Source organism: Marmota marmota, unplaced genomic scaffold (assembly GCF_001458135.2).
Source record: "Marmota marmota marmota unplaced genomic scaffold, marMar, whole genome shotgun sequence".
Taxonomy (NCBI): domain Eukaryota; kingdom Metazoa; phylum Chordata; class Mammalia; order Rodentia; family Sciuridae; genus Marmota; species Marmota marmota.
In genome coordinates, this window is record NW_026000082.1 from 13,141,712 (window position 1) to 13,165,789 (window position 24,078).

At 42.2% G+C, this 24,078-nt stretch overlaps 1 protein-coding gene across 2 annotated transcripts in view; it reads right to left on the minus strand.

The window, feature by feature from the left end:
- Positions 1-7,832: 7,832 nt before the first annotated feature.
- Shisal2a (shisa like 2A) overlaps positions 7,833-24,078 on the minus strand; it is a 20,146-nt gene continuing 3,900 nt past the window's right edge. For both annotated transcript variants that reach the window (XM_048815375.1, XM_048815374.1), the window contains 2 exons: positions 19,233-19,372; positions 7,833-8,108 (listed from right to left, as the gene is read on the minus strand). In XM_048815375.1, the coding sequence (XP_048671332.1) occupies positions 7,858-8,108; positions 19,233-19,372 (391 nt within the window). In that variant the 3' untranslated portion in view covers positions 7,833-7,857. The remainder of the gene's footprint in view (positions 8,109-19,232; positions 19,373-24,078) is intronic.

The window sequence follows — 24,078 nt, forward strand, 5'->3', positions numbered from 1 at the left end:
CTGTGAGTAGTGATGGTCTGGAACCCAGGTGTCAAATTTGTAGCTGGTGCTCTTGTGAGGTCCACGCATATGAACTTTCACATGCCCCATGGATACCTGGTGCTCATGCAAGCTGGGGTGAGTCAGCAGCTGCCTGTGAGGCTGTCAGGGAGGGAACACCATGTACCAGAACCTAGAGAAACGAATACTCCTGTAGCTACCATGCTGGCCTGAGGTGGAGGAGTTAGGGGTGGGTACTCAGGAGGCAGGATGAAGGTAAGGAGGGGTAGAATCCTAAATTGAGGTGTCCTCTGCTGCCCTTTCAGGACCTACACTAATCAAGGGAGGTTTAATTTCTTGCCTGTGTTGGCAAAGTGGTTTAATTGGAATTATTGGAAGAAAAATGTGCAATGAATATGGATAATGCAGGCAATAGGGCCCCTGGAGGAAGGGTGACGAATTGACAAAAAGTCTGATGGGAATTCTGCTCCACAGGTGAGCCCAGATGGTAGACAGCAGGGACAACTGTTTGTCTCTAGGGGCCTAGGACCATTCTGCTGATTTGGGACCCCACTGGCTTCAGACCTGGCCTTCCCACCTGAATAGAATCAGAAAATGTCAGACTCATAAGATTCTGGGATTAGAATCAGGCTCTGGATTCTAGAATCATAGACTTTTAGCAATATATATGTTAGTACTAGAAAATTTCAGACTGGACTGGGGTTGTATCTCAATGGTAGAGCACTCGCCTAGCATGTATGAGGCCCTGGGTTTGATCTCCAACATCACATAAAAATAAGTAAATAAAATAAAGATATTGTGTCTATTTACAACTAAAATTTAAAAAGAAAAAAAAAAGAAAATTTCAGACTCTGACAATCTGACAATTGGAGGTCCCCCAGGAAAAATTGAGGAAATCTTTCTCTAACATTCATTTAATAACAATAAATAACACCTGTTGAGTATATTGCAATTTCCAAAATCCTTCCACATCTGTACAGCTACCACATAGGAGTGACACTTCCAGGTTAAGTCATGTGCAGAAGACAAAGTGAGTTGGTCTGGATTAGAACTCAGCCTTGCAGGACAAATTCTATTTTCCATATGCCAAGTTTTTGATATCCTTCTCTTCTGGAGTTATAGCAACACTTTTAACTACTTGGCATAATGTGTTCAAATTCTCTGTTTGTTGTGTAAATTCTGCATGGTCGTGGATGATTTTTCTTAATGCGTTCTGGCATATTTCGATGCTCCAAAATACGATTATCATTGTTGCTTCAGTGTAATTAGTGCTGGTACATTCTGCGATGGCTTTTTGGCAGGTTTTATCATCCAGTACTATTTTCATTTCACAAAGAGCTTAAACAACATATCCGAGAATAGATTTAAAGTAACTAATGTAAAGACAGAACTTCAAGTCATTTGTAGGTTTAGTCAGAACATGTTCTGATTTTCTTAGAATAAAAAGTTGAACTACCAAAGACAGGGAAGGAATTAAAAAGGAAAGATAAGCCTTAGTCGATAGGAAATATAATGAACACCACACGGAGGAGGGGTGGTTGCGGTGAGGGCAGAAGTGTCCATTTTGGAGGGAATCAAAGCTTAACAGGATGTGGTGGAGACCTGGGCAAATCTCTCACGTCTCTGGGTCTCAGCTTTCCCTGATTTCCGATTGGAACAATGCTTCCTAACCTGGGAAAGTTCAGCAGTATATCTGTCCTAGAGGAAATCTGTAGCCAAGGCAGGAGCTAAGAGAGATGGCTAAGGGGGAGGGGTGCAGAACCGCAGGGAACCGTGAGGGGCTCGTCGTCTCCATGGTAACGCGCTGCAGCCAAGAGAGAAGGCGGGGCTTGGGAACCCAGAGGTTTAGAAGATGAAGGTTTCACAAAGAAAATTCCCTCCTCCCTCAAAGAGAAAGGCATCCTTGAAGACGTCGATCTATGCACCAGATCAGTCTTCTGTGCTGGAACAGGCAGCGGTCTTGCCCCGAGATTGTCCCATGCTTGAATGAAGACATCATAGTATTCTTCACATTATATTCTATTTAATTTATCAGTCTTTCCCCAATAGTCTAAGAGTTCTCTGAGGGCAGGAATTGTAACTGATTTATTTCTTTGTTCCTATAGCTTAGGGCAAGGCCTGACATACAAAGGACTTAAATGTCTGTTGGTTGAACCATTATGGTGGGGGTGGGGGCGGCTAGGGAATGGTTTACTGGTCCAAAGACCTGGGAGCCACAAGTCGTACCCTCTTTAAAATATGAAGTTAATATTGCTGTGGTCCATCAAGAAACCCCCACTCCCCCACCTTCTTAGAATCTTTGCATCTCTAATGGCCCTTACCCCACATCTTGGCATTTGCCTGCTAACTCTCTCTGATTTCTCTCTAGGGGTTTTATGGATCAAACCTACTCTTCATCCCTAGTAAGTCCCCAACGTCAGGTTTGCATGCTCTATTCTACAGGGCTTATCACCACAATGGGCCCTCAGTACCTCCTCAGTCAACACTGTGTATAGATTGTCCACTTGGGGTGGTCTTGATCTTGTGGGGTATGAGAAGGTGTGCAAGGAGCCATTCGTAGCCCTGGGAGTGTCCCACGTGGGAAAGCCTCCCATGTGAACATGTGAGAGCCATGGCTCTGTGACAGCAAGGCATGTGGCTCTCCTTAGCTTTGGCTTGTGCCTTGACCTCAGTTTCTCATGATCTGGTCCCTGAGCTAATTGGGCACAGATCAGGCAGTGCAATGGTCACCTCTTCCTGGGAAGAGGAGATGTGTGGGACCTGAGTCATTTCTTTCAGCACTCAAGCCACCATGGTCCTGTAGACTTCTCAGGTATCAGGAGCTTAATGGGGCAGATGTGTTCATAGGCCTCAAAGGCGAAGATCCTGGGTGGCAAATTTCATTCAGTATCACAAAGGACAGGAGAGCAAACAGGTGCTAAGTTCCTTTCCCTGTTTAAAACCATGTCCTTTTTGTCATACCCTGTCAGAGAAGAGGCATCTCTGGAGAAGGGTCCAGGGAGTTCCTGGACAGAAGGGGGAATTTGACTGAGGACCAGCAGGGTTCTTGGCTTACATGGTGGAAAAGAAGTTCAGCACACACTAGTCAGAGGCATACACACACGTTTATTTAGGAAAGTAGATACATAATCAAGGGTGATCTCAGGAGAGAGATGCCTTTTGGGGTAAGGCAAGGAATAAGCATTCAAGGGAGCATGAAGGCCATCTTGAGAGTGAGAGATGAGGTTTTTGGGGTTCCTGTCTCTTCTTTTAAAGGAAACTTAGTGAGAGAGGGGTGGGTTCAGAAAGGTATGAAGAAGCCAGGCGTGGTGGCGCATGCCTATAATCCCAGTGGCTCGGGAAGCTAAGGCAGGAGGATTGTGAGTGCAAAGCCAGCCTCAGCAAAAGTGAGGCCTTAAACAACTCAGTGAGACCCTGTCTCTAAATAAAGTACAAAATAGGGCTGGGGATGTGGCTCAGTGGTCGAGTGCCCCTGAGCTCAATCCCCGGTACCAAAATATAAAAATAGGAAAATAAAGATATGGAGAAATGGTATCACCCTAGTGATCTCCAGACTGTTTCCTGAGGATCTGGTCAATCTCAGGCTCCTCAGGTTGACGTGGCTTCACTATCTGATCAATAGATAATTCTGGGAAGTCCCCAAATTTATATGGTCTTCAAGATATCATATATTTCTTTGCTTAATCCATTTATTGGAGGGTTAATTAATAGTACACAGTTAGATTTACAGATTTCCAAGGAATTTGGGGAGTAACAGGCCTGAAACAGAGACTGGTTTAGGCAGTGACAGACCCAGAAACTTCTGACCTTCTGAATTAAATTCTTTCTTCCTTTTCCTTTCTTTACATCTCCTTTCTACCTGCTTTGTTTTTTCTATCCTACCCCATTATGGTTCCCCTTTGCCTTCCAGTTAAAGCCCAAACCCCTTAACAGGACAAAGGCTTCAAGATTTGGCTCTTCTACTCCTCCAGCTTCCTCTCTCATCACTTTGACTGTAGTATCCACCCAAACTGAACTACTTATTTTTTAAATATTTTTTTAGTTGTAGTTGGACACAATTACTTTATTTTATTTATTTAGTTTTATGTGGTTGGTGCTGAGGATCGAACCCAGCGCCTCTCAGGTACTAGGCAAGCGCTCTACCGCTGAGCCACAACCCCAGCCCGCTGAACTACTTATTGTTACTTGAAATCACCATATGTCCTCTCTACACTGTGGCCCTTCCTGTATGTTGTTTCCTCTGTCTTGAATGCTGTTCCTCATCTTATATCACAACCTCCCCTTCACTTACCAGGGGGCTCTTCATGACTTAATTCAGGCATTGCTTCCTCCAGGAACCCTTCCCTGAAGTCCTTGACTGGGTAAAGAACCTCTTGTAAATGCCTACAGCCTTGAACTCCTTGAAGACAGAAACCAGGACCTCACTTAGTCTGGCAAAGAATCATTGTCAATCAATGTTGAATGGATGTTATGGTTTAGATATGAGGTGTCTCCCAAAGCCCCTGTGTTAATGCAGGAATATTTGGAGGTGAAATGATTGGATCATCAGAGCTGTGACCAAATTGGTCCATCCTAGTTTGAATAGGCTGACTGGGTATTAACTGTAGCCTGTGGGGCATGGCTGGAGGAGGTGGGCCACTGGGGGTGTGCCTGTAAGGGTGCATCTTCCCCGCCACTAGTTCCCCTTGCCTCTCTCTTTCCTGGCTGCCATGAACGGACAGCTCTCCTCTGCTTCGCCCTTCCACCATGATGTCTGCCCCAACTGGGTACCAGAGCAATCCAGTCGCCCCACCATGGTCTAAACCTCTGAAACCATGAGCCAGAATACACTTTTCCACTTCTAAGTTGTTCTTGTTAGGTATTTTGGTCAAACTGAGGAAAAGAGACCATGGTCAACAGTGAAGGCTGGAAACCCTCCTGGCTGGGATGCTTGCTATACAGGGAGTGGAAGGTCCTAATGTTTCCAAATTCCAACCTTCAGTATTCTCTAATTCTTGGTTGAAGTTTCAGACTAAGGCTTCCCTGCATCTGGAGCCCCCTTCCCGGCTAGCCACCTCCACCCTGTGCCCCCTGAGTGTTTGTTCTCAGGCAGTCACACACACGTGTTCTGAACATAACCAAGAAAGCAATTTACAAGAAATAATTGCCGGTCGATGTGTGCCTGGGAGCCGTGGTGAGCTCAGACTATTTCTGTCTGTGCGTCAGCCCACCCAGCTTCCTCCCTGCTCTGCAGCCCTGGGGGAGGGGCTGCTGCCTCCCAGGGTGGGTAGTTTGTTTCTAAAGCAGAACTTAGACAAGTAAACCCCAGTGAGAGCCTGCTCTGAGGATTGATTGAATTCAAAGGAGAGAAGCTGAATTCAGGTTGGGGGTGGGGAGCTTTATGAGGCCTGGGATGTGTAGGTAGCACACACATTCTGTTCTCCACCTGTGCCAATCCTGTACACACATAGGCTCCTGTGGAGAAAATTCTACCACGTCTTCAGGACCCTGCTCTGTGTGAGGTCTTTTTCTGACCTCTGCCCCTTGAAGCTTGTCTTTGTTCTTCAGGGCCAGTTGTGCTCAAAGGGTGGTCCCAGACCAGCAGCAGCAGCAGCAGCAGCATCACCTGGAACTTGTTAGAAATGCAGATTCTGGGGACTTATGCCAGTCCTAGCTACTCAGACATTGGGTTGGGGGGAGGAGGGGGGCAGGAACCTGTGTTTTAACAAGTCCTCAGCTCATTCTGAGGCAGCCAGAAGTTTGAGAACCACTGTCCTAGTCTGCACTAGGCTGCTTGAGATTTTAGAATTTACAGGTCCATCTGTGAGCAGCCTAAAGGCAAGAACATTATTGGATTCTTTCTCGTAACTTCCCAGAAGGCCCAGTACTGGAAGTGTTCAGAGGAAAATCAACTTTTACTGATGAGGATACCAAAGAGAGAGATCTGTCCAGTGAAAGTGAACAACCAAGCATCAGTGACTAAACACCCCCAACTGTCACCCACCCCACCATACACAAACACGGACTCTTAGTGCTTTCTACAACAAACAACTTGCAATTCTTGGGCATACTGGGTTCTCAGTATTTTTGAACAGGTTGTACTTTGAGCATAATGTCTTCTGATCCTGTCTCACCTGGAAACTGACTCATCTTTGATGACTCAACTCGGCCATCGATTCTTCCTCGCTTAAAGGGTGTAAAGGGCCATCAGAAAGCCCACTCATTTTTGTATGCCTGTCTTGTCCTCCGTATGAGCCCCTGGAGAGCAGGATTCCCCTCTGTTTCTGTCACTAAAGAACAGACTGCACTGAGTGTACAATTAGTGGACAAATGTGCTCGGTTTCGAGTGCAGAAAATAAAAGAGCACACACATACCAAAAAAATAAAGCAAGACCAGAACCAAGATCCCTTGAACTTCCATCTTAGGGCCCTTCTCTGGGTAGCCCACTCTGCCTTTCTACTCTGTCTTGTGCCTTTGGCTGGCTCAGGACCTATGCACAGATACCTAAGTGTGACTATCTCACTGTTGCCAAATCTAGTAGCAGATCATGTCACTGTCTGAAATGTCAAGAGCTGCTTTCAGTGGCTACTGAGTCCCCCTGATCCTTGCCTTGCATTCCCAAAGCAAAGCCTAAAGCCTTTGCCAAAGTTAGGAGACCAGCTGGGAGACGGGGGTGGCATGAGCCTCCTGCCCTAACATTTCCTCGCTATGAGCCCAATAATAAAAAATGTTAAAAACAAACAAATAATAATAATAATAGCTAACACAGTACTTTTCATTTGTCAACACCTAAGTACTTACATGGACTAAATAATTTTTCCCCCAAGTGCTAGGAAATAGGTATTACTATTTTTCCTGCTTGTTGTGCAGATGAGAGAGCTGGGACACAGAGGTCACCTAGCAGGTAGCAAGGACAGGATTTTAACCAGGCATCTGGCTTCAGAGTCCCTGCCCTTTTTTTTTTAGTTGTAGTTGGACACAATGCCTTTATTTTATTTATTTTTTTATTTTTATGTGGTGCTGAGGATCGAACCTAGCGCCTCACATGTGCTAGGCGAGATCTCTACCCCTGAGCCACAACCCCAGCCCTCAGAGTCCCTGCTCTTAATGACTATGTTATATTTTAAAACATCCATTTTAGGTGAGGGTTGTGGCTCAGTGGTAGAGCACTTTCCTAATACGTGTGAAGCACTGGGTTCTATCCTCAGCACCACATAAAAATAAATAAATAAATCAGTCCATCTGTAATTTTTTTTTTTTTTTTTTTTTTTTTGGTACCAGGGATTGAACCCAGGGGAGATTAACCACTGAGCTATATCTCCAGCCCTTTTTGAGTGACTTCAGGGTGGGGAAGAATCACTGGAAAGGCAGCAATTTCCCCACTCTTTCAATGCTGATCCCCTTCCCAGGGGCTTTATTTTTTTTCTTAATATTTATGTTTTAGATGTAGATGGACACAACACAATGCCTTTATTTTTATGTGAATCTGAGGATTGAACTCGGTCCCGCCCACACTAGGCGAGTGCTCTACCGCTGAGCCACAATCTCAGCCCCCCAAGGGCTTTTAAATACACTTATTTTGGGACCAGGTAATTGGGTAAAAGTTTTCTGACTCCCCATCAAAAGAGGGACTCTCTGAGCCTCCATAGTCTCCAGACTTTTCCGTGACTTATGGAGTTGTTACTGACCATTTTTTTCCAGGACTTGTAGTTGGTCAGGCAGAGCAGTATAGCTGGGTCCGCAGAAGGACCTGGGTACCTTGCTGAGAAGTCTTTATTTATTTCACCAGACTCCAAAGTCCCTTTGAACATTCATATTTCTACCTTTCACTGAAAAGAAACTCCAGAAGGGATGATGTAGAAACATTTATTGGGTGTTTATGGATCTGGCCCACATGGGTCAGGGGTAGGGACAGTTGCCTCCTCAGGGCTGCCTGGAATGTCACTGGCAGTCACTGTGGCCATGAAGCAGTGCTGGAGGAGGTGTTTTGAGTCTGAAGCCTGCCTCTCGTTGTTTTCCAATCGTGGGTTCAAGAAGGGGTAATTCTGCCCAGGAAGACTCCCTCCTGGCACCTCCATCCTGATTCCTGTGTTAGTACCTTGGCAGTCAGGAGGCACCTCCTCGGGACCTGAAAAACAGCAAGCTGAGGCTACTTGCTCTCACAGCTCCTTCTCCCGGACCAGAATCACACTCAGCTGGCTTCTCCAAGTGCTTACCTTGGGTGATGCATTGTGTTCAGTCTTAGTTGCATCATTCACTTAACAAATACTTATTAACAAGATACCACATCATGCACTAGAAGCTGTTGATGCTTCTCATGTGCTTACAGTTGAGTGGGGGAGACAGACAATAAATAACTGTTATATGAAGATTTGACCTTCACCATAACCCCTTGAGTCAGGTACTATTAAAAATCCATTTTATAGATGAGAACACAGATTTGCTACCCAGCTAACACACACAAAGTTTTGAAAACATATTGTTCTCTGTTATAAGAACAGATTCAATGATTCTCTTCATCTACTGCCTCATTCTCTTTATTCTTCTTACATTTGAGTTTGAAAGGAAGCTCATTTAGCCTTATTATTCCTCCACTCCTCTTCATGATGTTTTCTGCATGGTTTCTGTCCCCCGAACACCTTAAAACTCTTTTGCTACTACATCCCAGAGTCATGTCTCCATTATTATCTCCATTGATTTAACTGGAGCATTTGACAAAACTGAGAATTCCCACTTTTTTTTTCTATAAAAAGGTATATTACGGCAAAAATTCGAGTCATCTCTCACACCTTCTCCCCCAAGCCCTTCACAATGCCAAGCAGTTCATCAGTCCTATTCATTCCACCTAATCACCAGCTGCCCATTTCTCTCCATCCTCAAGGCCACCATCTTAGGTCAGGCTTTCATTTTCTTCCGTCCAGACCATTGGAATGGCCTCTAGTTGTGCTCCTTCTGGTCCATCGTCCACGCCGTAACACAGAGATCTTTCTTATCAAGTGATTCCATGGACTGTCCTTTCTCAAAAGCCTCCGATGTCTTCCTACTACCTGTGATCCCTGAGGCAGCAGTTGAGGCTCTTCGTGGACTGGGCCATCTCTCCTCTTCAGTTTCCTCACTCTTACTTTTGCCTCAAGAACTCTAAAGCTTTGCCACACCAACCTTCTCTTGGTTTTCTCTCTCTCTCTCTCTCTGTCTTTTTTATATCAGGGATTGAACCCAGGGGCACTTAACCACATCCTCAATCCTTTTTATTTTTTTATTTTGAGACAGGGTCTTGCTAAATTGCTTAGGCCCTCTCTAAATTGCTGAGGCTGGCTTTGAATTTATGATCCTCGTGCCCCAGCCTCCTGAACTGCTAGGATTACAGGTGTGGGCCATGGTTCTCTAAATGGTCCATTTCTTCAAATTTCTGAGTTTTTGTGTTGTTTTGTCTGCCTATGCCTAGAATGATATTTTTATACCTTCTCTGCCTAGCAAATTCCTGTGCTTTAAGACATTTATGGAGGATATCCAGGAAGAATGTTGCCTCTGTAACAAAGGGAAGAATGAATTTGAAGAAAGAAGTATAGTTGGGGGTTGGCTATCCAATATCCATTTGATTTCTTCCCAATTATATTTGGGCTGGATTAGCCCCATCCCAGCTTCAGGAGTGGGACCTGGCTGACTTGAGCCAATAAGGCAATCCTATTCCTTTGCCACCTGAATGGGCAATCAACAAATCTGGGTGTAGTGATTGACTTAAATGTGGGCACATGATCTTAGGTTGTTCAGAGTAGAGTTAATTTTTTTTTTCTTGTTGTTTGAAGAAACCTAGCATCCTCTTTCTCCTAATAGCTTGATGGGAACAAAAAGCATATAGTCCCAGGGACTGCTGGCAGCCAGTTTACTACCATGAGAAAAGTCAGACTGAGGAGAATCCAGCACAAGATGGATGCAGAAGTGATTCTCAGAGAATCTGAGAGAGTAGAGCCACAGGCCCGGGAATGTGGACTTCAAAATCATGCCTAAAGCCAATCTCGTTTTTGGACTTCTTACCTATGGAATCAATGAGTTTCTTTTGTTGTTGTTGTTGTTTTGTTTTGAACTTTTTCTTTTGGGGGGCGCTGGAACTGGGGATCAAACCCAAGGCCTTGCACATGTTAGGCAAGTGCTCTACTACTGAGTTACATCATCAGTCCCCTGAAATTTCTATCTTAAAATAATTTGAGACTCACAAGAAATTTTTTAAAAATAGTACAAAGATGCAGTATGCCCTTCATATAGTGTTCCTCAATGATAACATCTTATATAACCAGAAAGAATGTATTTTCTTAACTAGGAGACTGATATTGATATAGTATGATTAACTAGACTACAAATCTTTTTTTTTTTTTTAAGAGAGAGAGAGTGAGTGAGAGAGAGAGAGAGAGAGAGAATTTTAATATTTATTTTTTAGTTTTTGGCGGACACCACATCTTTGTATGTGGTGCTGAGGATTGAACCCGGGCCGCACGCATGCCAGGCAAGTGCTACCGCTTGAGCCACATCCCCATCCCTAGACTACAAATCTTAATGATTTTTATAATTCATTATCATATGCATTATTTTTTATGTGCATTTGATCCTGTGTGTAGATTTTTTTTTGTGCTGGGAATTGAATCCAGGGCCTCAGGAGTACTGGGCAAGTACTGTACTACTGAGCTACATTTCCAACTCCTATGTACAGATTTATATAACTACTGCCACCACAATCAAAATAAAGAAATTTTCCATCGTCATAAAGAAACTTCCTCACACTACTGCTTTAGAGACAGACTTTTCCAATAAATCCAACTTCGGGTAACCATTAATACATTATGACTATAATTTTGTCATTTTTCAAGGGTTATATAAATGGAATTATATTCTATTCAACCCTTTTAAAAATATTGTTATTTTAAAAAAATTACATATGTGTGTATACATACACACACACACACACACATATATATATATTAGTTGTCAATGGACTTTGTTTTATTTATTTATTTATATGTGGTGCTGGTAATCAAACTCAGGGCCTCACACATGCCAGGCAAGAGCTCTATCACTGAGCCCCAACTCCAGCCCCTCAACCTTCTATTGATTTATTTTTATTTTTATTTTTGCAGTGCTAGGATTAAATCCTGGGCCTTGTGTAGGCTAAGCAAGTGCTCTATCACTCAGCCACATCCCCAGACTACTCAGCCTACTTTTAAAATAGGACTTTTTTTTTTTTCACTTAGCCTAATAGCTTTGTGGTTTATCCAAGTCATTACATATATTGCGAGGACATTGGTACTGGGGATTGAACCCAGGGATGCTTAACCACCTAGCCACATCCCCAGACCTTTTTAAAAAATATTTTTATTTAGAGACAGGATCTCACTAAGTTGCTTAGGACCTTGCTAGGTTGCTAAGGCTGGCTTCAAATCTGAGATCCTCCTTCCTCAGCCTCCTGAGCTGCAGAGAATACAGGCATATACCATAGCATCTGGCTTACAGCCTTTGATTTTTGACCTAGTAAATTGATTTTGGACTTCTTTTTTTTTTTTTTAAATAATTTTTATTTATTTTTATTGTTTAATTTTCGGCGGACACAACATCTTTGTTGGTATGTGGTGCTGAGGATCGAACCCGGGATGCACGCATGCCAGGCGAGCGCGCTACCGCTTGAGCCACACCCCCAGCCCGATTTTGGACTTCTAATCACCAGACATGTGAGAGAATAAATTTCTATAGTTTTAGGTTATCAAGTTTGTGATGATGTGTTATAACAGCCATAAGAAACTAATACATAAGAAGACTTAAAAAAAATGTTTAACATTACGAGAAACACCAAAAAGTGTCCCCCCAAATGGCTGTACCACTTTACATCCCCCCACAGCAGTGTATGAGATCCAGTTCCACATAAGAACATTAGATGGAGGGCATATTGCATCTTTGTACTATTTTTTTAAAATTTCCTCACTTGGTACTTAGTGTTTCTTCTTTAGTATTCTAATAGGTGTGTAATGATATCTCATTTGCTTATTTTTCATTTCCTTAGTGGCTAATGAAGTTGAATATATTTTCATGTGTTTATTTGCCATCAGTATATCCTCTTTTATGAAGTGTCTGTTCAAGTTTTTGACTAGTTTTCCAATGGGATTGTATGTCTTTCTTTTCTTTTCTTTTTCTTTTTTTGTGACAGGTTCTCACTGTGTTGGCCAGGGTGGTCTCAAATTCCTGGGCTCAAGTGATCCTTCCACCTTAGCCTCCTGTAGGTAAGACTATAGGCATGTGTCACTATGCTGTCTGTATGTTTTCATAATGTTGAGTTGAGAGTATTCTTTAGACATTCTGAATAAAAGTTCTTGGTCAGATATAGGACTATATTTCCCATTCTGAGACTTGCCTTTTTATTCTTTTTTGTTTGTTTATTTTTGGTGCTGGGAATTGAACTCAGGTTCTTACACATGGTAAGCAACATGCTCAATCACTGATCTACATCCCCAGCTCTTTTTATATATTTTGAGACAAGTCTCGATAAGTTGCCCAGGCTGATCTTGCACTTGAGATCTTCCTACCTCAGTCTCCTGGGTAGCTGGGATTACAGGTATGCACCACCGTGTCCTACTATCTTTATTTTTGAGTCAACATTTGTCTCTCTATGTCTTCTCCCATGGATTCCAGCTCTTTTCTCCATTCCCTCACAAAAGATTTGCTTCTCCTGTCCCGAAAGAGCCTTGCAAAGATCTATGGTCCAAGTATGAGCCTTGAGTCTCTTCTGTTCAAGACCAAATATCCTCAACTCTTCACCTTATTCTTGCATGACCTGGTTCCCAGACCTGAGCTGCTCACCTGTCTCTGATCACCTTCTGATTGGTCAAAGTCCCTCTTAAATTGCAGAGCTGTGAGCAGCTGGCTTTCAGGACTCTGGAGAATTCCTTGAACTTCCAGGAGTTACAAGATGTTGGTTCAAGTCCTCATTTTGATATTAAATCACAGTAGTACTTTATGCCTACTTCTTTTCCTCTCTAGATCTCAGGTACCATTTCATAAGTAGAGTAGAAAGTAGGTCTGGTCTCAATTTATTCTTTTCTTTTTTTTAACTCCAAGTTTTAAAGGGTTCTATCTACATAATAGACTATATTTATTAAGTACTATTTTTTTTTCCCATTTTGTATTGGTCAAAGAGCTCTGGTAAACAGGAAAGAACGCGTATTAACACCTCCTCCCCAACTGATCTGATTCTAGCTGAAAGCAAAACAAAGAAACTTGGTCCCAGTAAAACCTTTGGACTATTGGACATTGCTCAACAATCCCCACTGCTGTATCTGCAGACCTTCAGATGATTAGAATCCAAAGTTGGGAACCTACTGAGTAGATGATAAAAAGCTGCCTTTGAGATGTGATGACTGGTGTGTTTTATCCAATTGGAAGTAGAGGAGGATCATTACACCTTTTCTTCCAGACCCTGTACTTCTGCTGTGGCCTGAGATTCCCTCACCGTTTTTTGGCAACCACATCACACTTCTAGCTTTTACAGAGCTTGTGGACCCACCACGTCTTTTTTTCATGATTTTTTCCAGATCCTAAGGCCTCCTTTACATCTGTATCCTAGGGTCCCTAATTCCACAATCACAGCCTTCCAGAGAAATCAGTGGAATAGGCCATTGGATCTCACACAGTCCTGCCCCTTCCTTTAGCTAATATGTAATAGCAGTTATTAAAATCCCACAATGGTGCCTAAAACCTGGGTTGGGGTGTGAGGTCCTATCTTTGAAAAGCTGCTGTTTGTTTTTTTCCCCCCTAAGCTAAAAGGTACTTTGGAGAGAAGGAAGCCTATAAGCAAAAATACCAAGTTCTATATTGAGGTTATGATAAAATGATTCATGTTTCCTACCAAGTCCTGGATCTAAGATTTGCTTACCAATTTTGCTGGATTCCAAATCTTGCACTCTTTCCACAGAGCAAAAATACCCCTAGTGTAGGTTCTGTGCTGGGTCTTAAGGATACAAATGCATATAAGATGTGGTTCCTCTCTGTGAGAGGAGACCAACATATAAAAATCTAGGTGCCTAATAATTAAAATGAGAGCTACTCTGGCTGATCAGTGGGAGGCCAGAGCACACATTTAGTGTGGCTGAGGCCCTGGGCTTCAAAGTGGAGAGGGCTTCTAATTGTTAAAATTTGTTTGAAATGAAGTCGGTATCATATAAGCATTATCTCTACTTTGGCAACCACTTTCTTAGTAGGTATTGTACACATTTTATAAAGTAAATTGAATTCTAGAGAAAAGAACCTCATTTAAGACTTCACAATGAGCTTATCAAAGTCAAGATTAGAGCCAGGTTTTCTAGAGCACAGGGCTTCACCTTCCTAACTTTCTCTAAGGACCTCTGTGGCTAGCCCCCCATTGCCTGAGGTCCTCAATCCTAAACTTGAGACTAGCCTGTGATTAGCCTGGAAGGAAGTTCTCAGGTTCTTTTCTTGCTCAGAGATAAGTCAAGACTAACTTATCATTGACACCTGTGAACCAAATATATGGAATGAAAGTCTGTAAAGGACAAAGTTCTGATGGATGTAAAGGAGATGCCTGTAAACTGTCTCAGAAGCAAGAGGGACATGAGGCTCCTGAGTTGATGCTTTGGGTGCAGGGAAAGGAGAGACCCACAACAGTGAGAGAAGAACCAAGAACTGAGGAATATGTGACTAAATGAACTGATGAAGAATAATTATGGGATTTTAAAATGATACTTTGAAGTACTTCTAATTCCTTATTATTTTGCTTTATGGATTTAAGAAATCTTTTCTCTTAAGCTATCTATAGCTTACTTTTATTTGGTAAAATAAACTTTTATGAATAAAGATGAAACTATTACGTTTTCTGTCTATATGACTCTCTAAAATTTGGAATCAAATATGTGGTTCAGAGATATCACCTCTCCACACATAAGTGTAGTTAATTAAAAAGCAGTGAGGGGCTGGGGCTATAGTTCAGTGGCAAAGCACTTGCTTGCCTAGCATGTGTGAGGCACTTGGTTTGATCCTCAGTACCACCTTAAAAAAATAAATAAAATAAAGGCATTCTGTCCATCTACAACTATAAAAAAATTTAAAATAAATAATTAAAAAGCAGTGAGATCTGGAATTAAGCTCTGGCCTGGGAAGCAAGGCTTGGCCACCAACTGGCCTGGTGACCTTGGGCACATGACTGCCCCTGTCTGAACCTTAGCTTCCTTGTCTGTACAGTGAGAACATCACATTTGACTTCCAGGAGCCATCTGAATTTTGGTCAATGGGAATGGCTTGTTAATGACTTCCTTATCAATACATTTCAGAGGAGGATGAAAACAGAACTCTTGTCTTCAACTTCTTTTCTGATTTTTTTTTTGGAGGGGGTGTACCAAGGATTGAACTCAGGGGCACTCGACCACTGAGCCATATCCCCAGCCATATTTTGTATTTTATTTAGAGAGAGGGTCTCACTGAGTTGCTTAGTGCCTCTCTTTTGCTGCAGCTGGCTTTGAACTTGTGATCCTCCTGCCTCAGCCTCCTGAGCTACTGGGATTATAGGCATGTGCCACCATGCCTAGCCGGATTTTTTTTTCCTCATTAAATGTACCTAGGTTGGAATATCACCTCTATACTCAATTCATTCACCTCATTCTGCAAAACAGTCAATAAATACCCATCAGAGTAGTTGAGTAGGTTAAATGGGACAGTGTGTTCAAAATTCTCAGCAGGGCCTTGTTCACCCTTCCAATCTAGCTAGTTCCTCATCATGTACTAGAGTGAGAATGTTATAGCCTCCATAGCATCCCAAGTTTGGGGGATGGGATAGGGGTGGGAATGATGGGACAGAATACCTGGGCAGGGAAGGAGCCTGTGTCAGAAACTGCTTTTCTGTGTCCACTGAGCCATTGCCTAGGCACTCCCCTCCTAACCCTTGCCTCCTCTCTCAGAAATAAGGACCCCAAGGAACAGTGCAATGATCTATGCTCTACTAGTCTAAGAGATTTCAGTTGACATTCCAACTATATAAGCTCATTAGCTGTATGAACTTAGTCATTTCCCTGCTGTGCTTTGGTTTTCTCTGCTGAAAGGGGGGCTATGATCTCTCTATATGTCGTACTGAAGAGCAAGACAGCAAACATAAGTGAAAATCTGTAAAGGTAGAGCCCTGGTGAACATAAAGTCATAGGCCTATAAACTCAGATGCTGGAGGGAACCAAGCCTCCTTCCTGGGTTGATACTTTGATTGCAGAGGAAAGGAGAGGAACACACGGTAAGGAAGGAAGAACTAATAGCTGAGTTTGAGCAAAAGACAGAGAAATCTATCATTTGGTAGGAAAGGTCAGGAAATACAGTTTACATCTTAAAAATAAGAAACAAAAGAGCAAGAGTTATTATGCTGTTCCAAACCCTAGAAACTAAATAATCTGGCTGGTGGCACAAAGTGAAAATCGGGAGCTTGGTTTCCATTCTCAGGGCCAAGGTGGAATTATTGTATCCCCCTTAGCCAGAAAGGCTGCCAGGCGGATAAGCAGTATGATGGGGTAGGGCTAGGTGAGTAGGGTGGAGCATCCACAGTCCTGGCCTGTGAGACGGAAAAACCAGAACTTTGGAGGCAGAAAGGTACACGTTTGAATTCCAGCTCCACAATTCACAAACCTTGGGCAAGTCATCTAATCTCCCTGAAAACTGTTTTTCACATCTGTGAAGGGTGATTACAATACCTGTCTCACCAGAGTAGTTAGGAGGATTAGATAAAATAGTGCATGTAAAGTTTCAAACAGTGTCTGTCACTGTCAAGGGACTTTCTTTTTGCAGCAATCAGGAAACGGAAAGGAAGGAGGATAGAGGTAGAGTTAGCTTTGTCACTTATTAACTAGTTGACTTTGAGTCTCAGTTTCATATACGTAAAATGAAAGTAGTAATCAGATCTATACCCTACTCAGTTATTATGAAGAGCAAACAAGATAATGTATCTAGAGCTGGTTCATTCCTTTTAATGACTGTATCATATTTTATTATTCCACTATATCACAGTCTACTTATCCATTCTCTTCAGGTGAGCATTTAGTTTATTTCCATTATGACAGACTGTCATGAAAACTACTTTATAAGTCCTCTCCTGAAGCAACTATTTCTCTAAGACAGATAATCAGAAGTAAAATTGCTGAGTTATAGGGTATATATATTCCATATTGCCAAATTGCTCTACAAAGTAGTTGTACGAATTTAGGCAGCACTTCAACACTGGGCTTAGAGGACTTTACCTTCCCTCTGACCCTGTGGTACTGGGGATTGTACTGAGGGTGCTCTACCCATGAGCTAAACCCCCAGTTCTTTTCATTTTTTTGAGACAGGGTCTCACTAAGTAGCTGAGGTTGGCCTTGAACTTGTGTTCCTCCCACTTCAACTTCCTGATTAGGTGGGATTATAGGCAAATGCCACCACACCTGGCTTGAAGGTCATTTTAAAAAGAGAAATCATCAACAAAAATTTTTTTAAATGGCTCTAAACAGACTGCAAAGAGGACAATTGTTTACAGTGTGAGAGTTGAAACACAAAGTGTTGCTCTTGTTCGACGTTAACTGGGAACATGTGCACCTCAAATTTTTTGCCACTCTACACATGTCCATATTTGCAAATGACCTCAGAAGGAACTTAAGTATTGACTTAGAGTTTACAAATATATTTTAGCAAGTAGACAAGTTCACAATGAGGATCCACTGTAGTGTGAGTGCATAAGGATGTTCATGTTTATATATAAATTGGTATATAAGTATGTGTGTGTGTCTATGCAGTCCATTACTTTAAACAAATTTATATATGCTGTGTTTATGTTATTCATATTTGATGTAGGCAAATTTGACAATTTGTCCTTGTATTCAGGATTTTTTCCTAGTCAGCTGACACTACCTCTCAATAATTCCTGACTCCAAAGGGAGCAGATAAATCCTTCTGCTCTTGACAGTCACCCCTCCTACTTTTTGGTGCTCAGCCACAGCAGGATAATTCAGGCAAGTAGGCATCAGGATCTGGGAAGGGTTCTTGTGTTATTGCTTATTGCCTATTTATTGTTAAATTACAAAAATCTTTTAAAAATAATCTTTTACAAATAAGGACATTCAGCTCTATCCTGTTTTCTTCAGAGTCTCAGCTACTACCACCCTGCCCTTTCTACTTATCTTATCTGTTTTTTTTGGTGGTGCTGGGGATTGAACCCAGCATTCGAGGCAAGCACCCTACCAACAGCTGAGCTATATCCCCAGCCCCCTCCCTGTTTTTTTTTTTTTTTTTGTTATTGTTGTTTTTGGTCACTCTTTCTTCTGTTGCTTAAATTCCTCTCCCATCCTACTTGGCTTATTTCCCATGATGTCCCTGTCACTGCAAAGGTTATCGCTCAGTCCTGCCCACATCTTTACCCATGATTTATCTATCCTGGGATAACTTCTCCTCTACTTTGCCTAACCAATTTCTTCACTAACTTAACATTAATTTAAATTGTTAACTTTGGTACCAAACAATTTTATGCTTAGTTTTATACTTGCACAGACCCTGTGTGGTGGGCAGAAGATTTGAGGTGGAAAGTCATGGGATGGGTTTCAGCATGCCATTTGTCAACTATGACACCTTGAGCAAGTCACCAAACCTCTCTCAGCCTTGATTTTCTCATTTGTAAAATGGAGATAATAATACCTATTTTGAATGTTGTCTACTAAATTATACTGAAAGATATTTTGCTAATAGGAACTTTTTCTTTCATAGTTCCTTTCAGGGAGTTCTAAAAATATGTGCAAAAAAGCACACATTTTTTTTTTTTTTTTTTGGTCCCTAAGAGGTTCTTGATGGCCTATGCTAATGAAAAATAATTTTTTAAAAATCCTGTTTTGAGTTTCTGACTACATTGTGAGTTTGGGGAGCAGCATTTTTTACATTAATTCTGTTTTGTTTGGAATAATATTAAGATCCATTTGTATTCCCTTAGGGCTAGAATTAAAACATTGTTTTAGAAAATCCACCACATGAATTGACCTCTTTGACAAATGGAGTGGTGATTACATTAAATGACTCTGATAAACACTGAACACATGGAGAATTCAGGATGGAAATGTTCAGATCATGAACCTCCTGAGAAATGTGCTGCTGCTTCTGAATATTCCAGGAACACTCAGGAGGCAAATGTTCCAAACATCAATTCTAATCATCTACCCTGTGGAAAGATGCCAGCTTGCTGGATACAAGGACACCTCTTCCTTACCTTTCATCTGTAAGCTTAAACCTGGGTCCAATTTTGTGTGAGGCTTTGAGCTGATGAACAGGTAACAAAGCACACAGGCAGTGATAATGAAGGCCAGGAGGACCACAGCTGCTATGGAGAGGCCCACGAGAGCGCCAACACTGGGGAGAGAAGACCACACGGGGGGCTGAGTGTCAGGGGGCTTGGGAGACACCATGTTATAGCAGCATGGAATCAGTTTTGACTTTGGTTCTGTCCATACCTGTCTTGATCAGAGTTTCTGTGCATAAGCATAGGTGAGCATCAACTATATGCCACATACTATATGCCACATACTATATGCCACAACTATATGCCATGTACTCACCACATACATAACATGACATGGCTCACTGTCTCCATGTAACTGGGACTTAGTATGTGCTCCTTTTTCCTCCTCTCCTTTCCTCCTTGCTTTCCTTAACCTGCTCCTGTCCCAAGGAATTGGAAATGGTCTTAAAGGCCCCTGCCCCCCAAAAGCAAGACACATGGTAGGTCTTACTTAAAAACAAGCTGTCCTTCCAGCCTCAAGGTAATTTCTGACCCATGCTCCATGGTCCTTCTGTTCACATCAGTGTCAACTCCACATCTAAAATACCTCCCACTCTTGGTACCCTCACCCTCCTACCTTGATGCCTCTGCCCAAATCAGACCTTGGTCATGAAGGAAAAAAAATGTGTTTTCCTCACTTATTACTCAATTCACTTCTGATGCCAGTTATGTGGGTCTCCCCCACCACACACACAAAGCAATTCTCTAGTGGACACCAGCTGGTTATCCTATTATTTAACCCAATAAACTTAAGATAGTGTTGGATCCCATAAGACTGTCCCCTACTTCAGATGCCAATTACAAGGTTGTCACCTATACTTCTGACGCACCAGCTATAAATTAGTGTGCCTATGATCCCCTTCCTTGGATTTGACTGATTTGCTAAGAAGGCTCATAGAACTCAGGGAAAACTGAGTTTTCCAGCTTATTAATGAATGGCCCAATGGAAGAAATATGTAGAACAAAATATGGATGGTTGCTGAGAAGCTTCCATGTTTTCTCTGAGAGCACAGCCCTTTAGAGACTTTGAACCTTGTCCTTTTTTTTTTTTTTTTTTTGCTGTTTGTTGTTTTTATGGAGGTTTCATTACATAGGCATGATTGATTACGCCATTGGCCATAGGTGACAACTCAACCTTCAGCCCATCTCCCTCCCTAGAGGATGGGTTGGGGGTGGAGTGGGGTTGTAAGTTCCAGCACTTTGATCACATGGGTGGTTCCCCTGGCAACCAGCCCCCACCTGGAGCTCTCCAGGAGCCCACTAAGGGTTGCCTCATTAGAACAAAAGGTGTTTCTATCACCCTTTGGGGGCTCTGTGTCAGGAACTGAAGGACAGACTATTAGAACAAAAGTTTCTCCTAGCACCCTTGTCTATAAGGGTTTTAGGAGCTCTGTCTCAGGAACTTAGTGCAAAGACCATGGATTTTTTTCTTTTTTTATATCATAATATATCTGGTCTCTAGAAAACTGGCTTATTTAGGGCTCACTGTCTTTCTTTCCTATTTCACAAGCCCATTTCTCATCTCCCCACATTGGAATCTTACCTATTCTGGAAACTCCTTCTCAAATGTTCTATTCTCTCTTTTTTTTAAATATTTTTTTTAGTTATACATGGGCACAATATCTTTATTTTGTTTATTTATTTTTATGTGGTGCTGAGGATCGAACCCAGGGTCTCACATGTGCAAGGCGAGCGCTCTACCACTGAGCCACAATCCCAGCTCAAATTTTCTATTCCCAATGCTTTCCTTGGTCATCCTTCTCTCCCCATCCTGCCCACATGCCAGATTAACCCATTCAGGATACTTTCCTCAGCGCTGTTAACACTTCCCTCCTGGTTAGGAGGCTGGTATGGTAAGGAAAGAACAAAGGACTTTGGAACCAGACCAACCCATGTTAGGGCCCAGCTGGAAACCCTTTGAGCTCTTGCTGGGTTATCATGCACTCTTTATTTGTTTTTCTTTCTTTCTTAAAGGGCCTTGCTGCAGTTATTCAACTTTTTACTTATTTATTTTTTCTTTCTTAAGGATTCTTGCTATGTTGCCCGAGCTGGTCTCAAACTCCTGGGTTCAAGTGTTCCTCCTACCTTAGCTTCTCAAGTGCTGGGACTACAGTTATATGCCACGATGTGCTTTATTTATTTATTTATTCATACCAGGGATTGAACACAGGGGCACTTAACCACCAAGCCACATCCCCAGTCCTTTTTATTTTTTTATTTTGAGACAGGGTCTTGCTAAGTTGCTTAGGGCTTCGCAAAGTCGCTGAGGCAAGCGTTGAACTTGCCGTCCTCCTGTCTCAGTTTCCCAAGCAGCTGGGATTACAGGTGTGTACCACCACGCACACCTGTAAGTCAGACTGAGCCTGACTTATTTAACCTTCTGAACCTCAGCTTTCTTGTCTGAAGAATGAGAGTGACCAAAACTTAGCACAGGCAGTAGTAAGAATGAATGACACTGACACATTCTTAACACATAGTAGGTATTCCACATATTCTTCACATGTCCCCTGAAGGCTGAGTCAGACCACATTTTGTCAGCTTTGTCCTCCCCTTGTATTGGGCTTTGCACATGGTAGGCAGTTGGTAAATATTGTTGAGTACCTACTAGGTGTCAAGCACTGTGGGATGCTCTCTAATAGGAAGGGATAGGGAGATGGGCTTTGATGTTCCTGACTACCACTTCTTCTCTAGTTTTCTTGTCCATCTCCTCCTCGGACTCTAGTCCCAGACTCCTGCCCTTGCCATTTCTGCAGGATTTCCCTCCCAGTTATTTGATAGTCAATTTCCATTGAAAAGTACCTTAGAGAAAGACACGGTGGTGTGCACTGTTAGTTTCAGCTACCTGGGAATCTGAAGAAGCAAGATTATTTGAGTCCAGGAGTTGAGAGCTAGCCTGAAACATAGCGAGACCCCATCTCTTAAGAAACAAAACCAAACAAAAAATACCACCTTAGATCTTTGAAGAGTCTACTTTTATATGGCTAAATAAGCTATTGGACACCCTTGCAATGGAATTGTATAGAACGATTAAGACACATTTTCAAATAATATGTAAGACTATGGATAAATTCTTATGAGACAATGTTAAGTGAAATATCAAGACACACTACTAAATATATAGTATAACCCCAACTTAATTAAATAAACACAAATATATGCATAACTATACACATATAACAGTGGATGGAAATGCACTAAACTGTTAAACAGCTGTCTCTGGGTATAATGCAGGCTGTGGATGTCCTGTCTGTGTCCTCTTGGGTCTTAGAGTTGTAGAATATTTTGTCCAGAGTTAACTGTCAGCATCTATATCTCTTTGCCTGAGGGCTTTCTTGGATCCACAACAGGCTCTGTCTATACACTGGGCAGTTCAGAATGGGATAATTAATGTGTTCCATCCCCTTACCAGCCCACAACCAGTGACTAATTGAAAGCTATATATAAATCCCAGCTTCCTGGCCCTTTTGGGGATAACTGAGAGTTGCACATCCTACACTGGCTGGAAGAGTTTAAGCTCTAATTATCTTGGTGTAAATTGCTTTGTAACAGGCCCATTGCTGACTTCTTCTCTTCTCCACCCTTTACCAGTAGTTTTTGAGATCACTTTCCATATAAACAACATCGAACTTCTGGGTGAATCCACATTAAGACTGAATTACCCATGATTTCTTTCTCTTTTCATTTCTGGTCCTTTTCATATTTTTCACATTGAATGTGTAGTGATTTCTAGTTTTTATCAGGATCTTAAACATTTTCTCATTTGAAATACACTTAATGTTCAAAGGGTTATTATCTGGTAGACCTGTGCTCATATAGGGACCTCATCCTTTGTGAGGGACATCTATGGGCAGCTAGATGAAAATAGGCCTCTAAAAGGGGCCCCTTGGGGAATGGGTGAGAGAAGTGAGGGATGTGTCCCAGACTAGAGGCCAGTCAGAGAGCAGGCACTGTCCCTGAAAGGCACTCTTTGTTGGTCTGTTTGGGGATAGACCCCAGTGACAGAACAGGGAACTCCAGGGGAAGCTCCAAGAGGGAAAACCAGGTTTTAGTATAAAATGAGCTTTAAATAATCAGAGTTGTTTCGTGGTGATGTTGCCCGAGGAAGTGGTGAGCTCCTTATCTTGGGAGAGACTTACACAAATCACCTGGTTGAGTATACCCTTCAATGACATCAGAGTCCTGCCCCGTGTGGAAATTGGATTAGAAAACTAGGGTTTTGAGCTTTGTAGATTTCATTGTTCTGACTCAAATACCCTACTGTGACCACTAAGAAAGAACTGGAGGGGAAGCCTAATAAACAAGTGCTTTGGAGTCAGCTGGTTCTAAGCTTGAATCCTAGTTCTGCAGCATATAACCTGAAAAACTACTTTACACTTGTGATCTTTGTTTGTAAAGGTTCTCATCTCACTGGGTGTCCAAAGGATGCAATGAGATGCATCATTGCCTGATCACCAACTCTGCCCTGCAGCAAGGCTATTGCCTTTTGGCTTGCATCTTAGTAAAAAGAAGCAGATGGAGGATGTTTGGCAATAGCTACTTCCCAGGGCATCTTTGCTTCCTGAGCCATGTTTCTCTTTTAAAGATGGCAATTCTCCTTGAGCACTGTCTCTCTAAGGAAATGACACTTACCTGGAGATTTTTGTGTTTGTAAGAACCAGTTTTCATGAAAAGGGCCAAATGGAATTCAGAGCAAAACAAGATTTCTACCCTGCAGTTATAAGCATGCCAGAAATGCTATTTCAGGATCTGGGGCACACTGATCATGCTGTCCATCTAC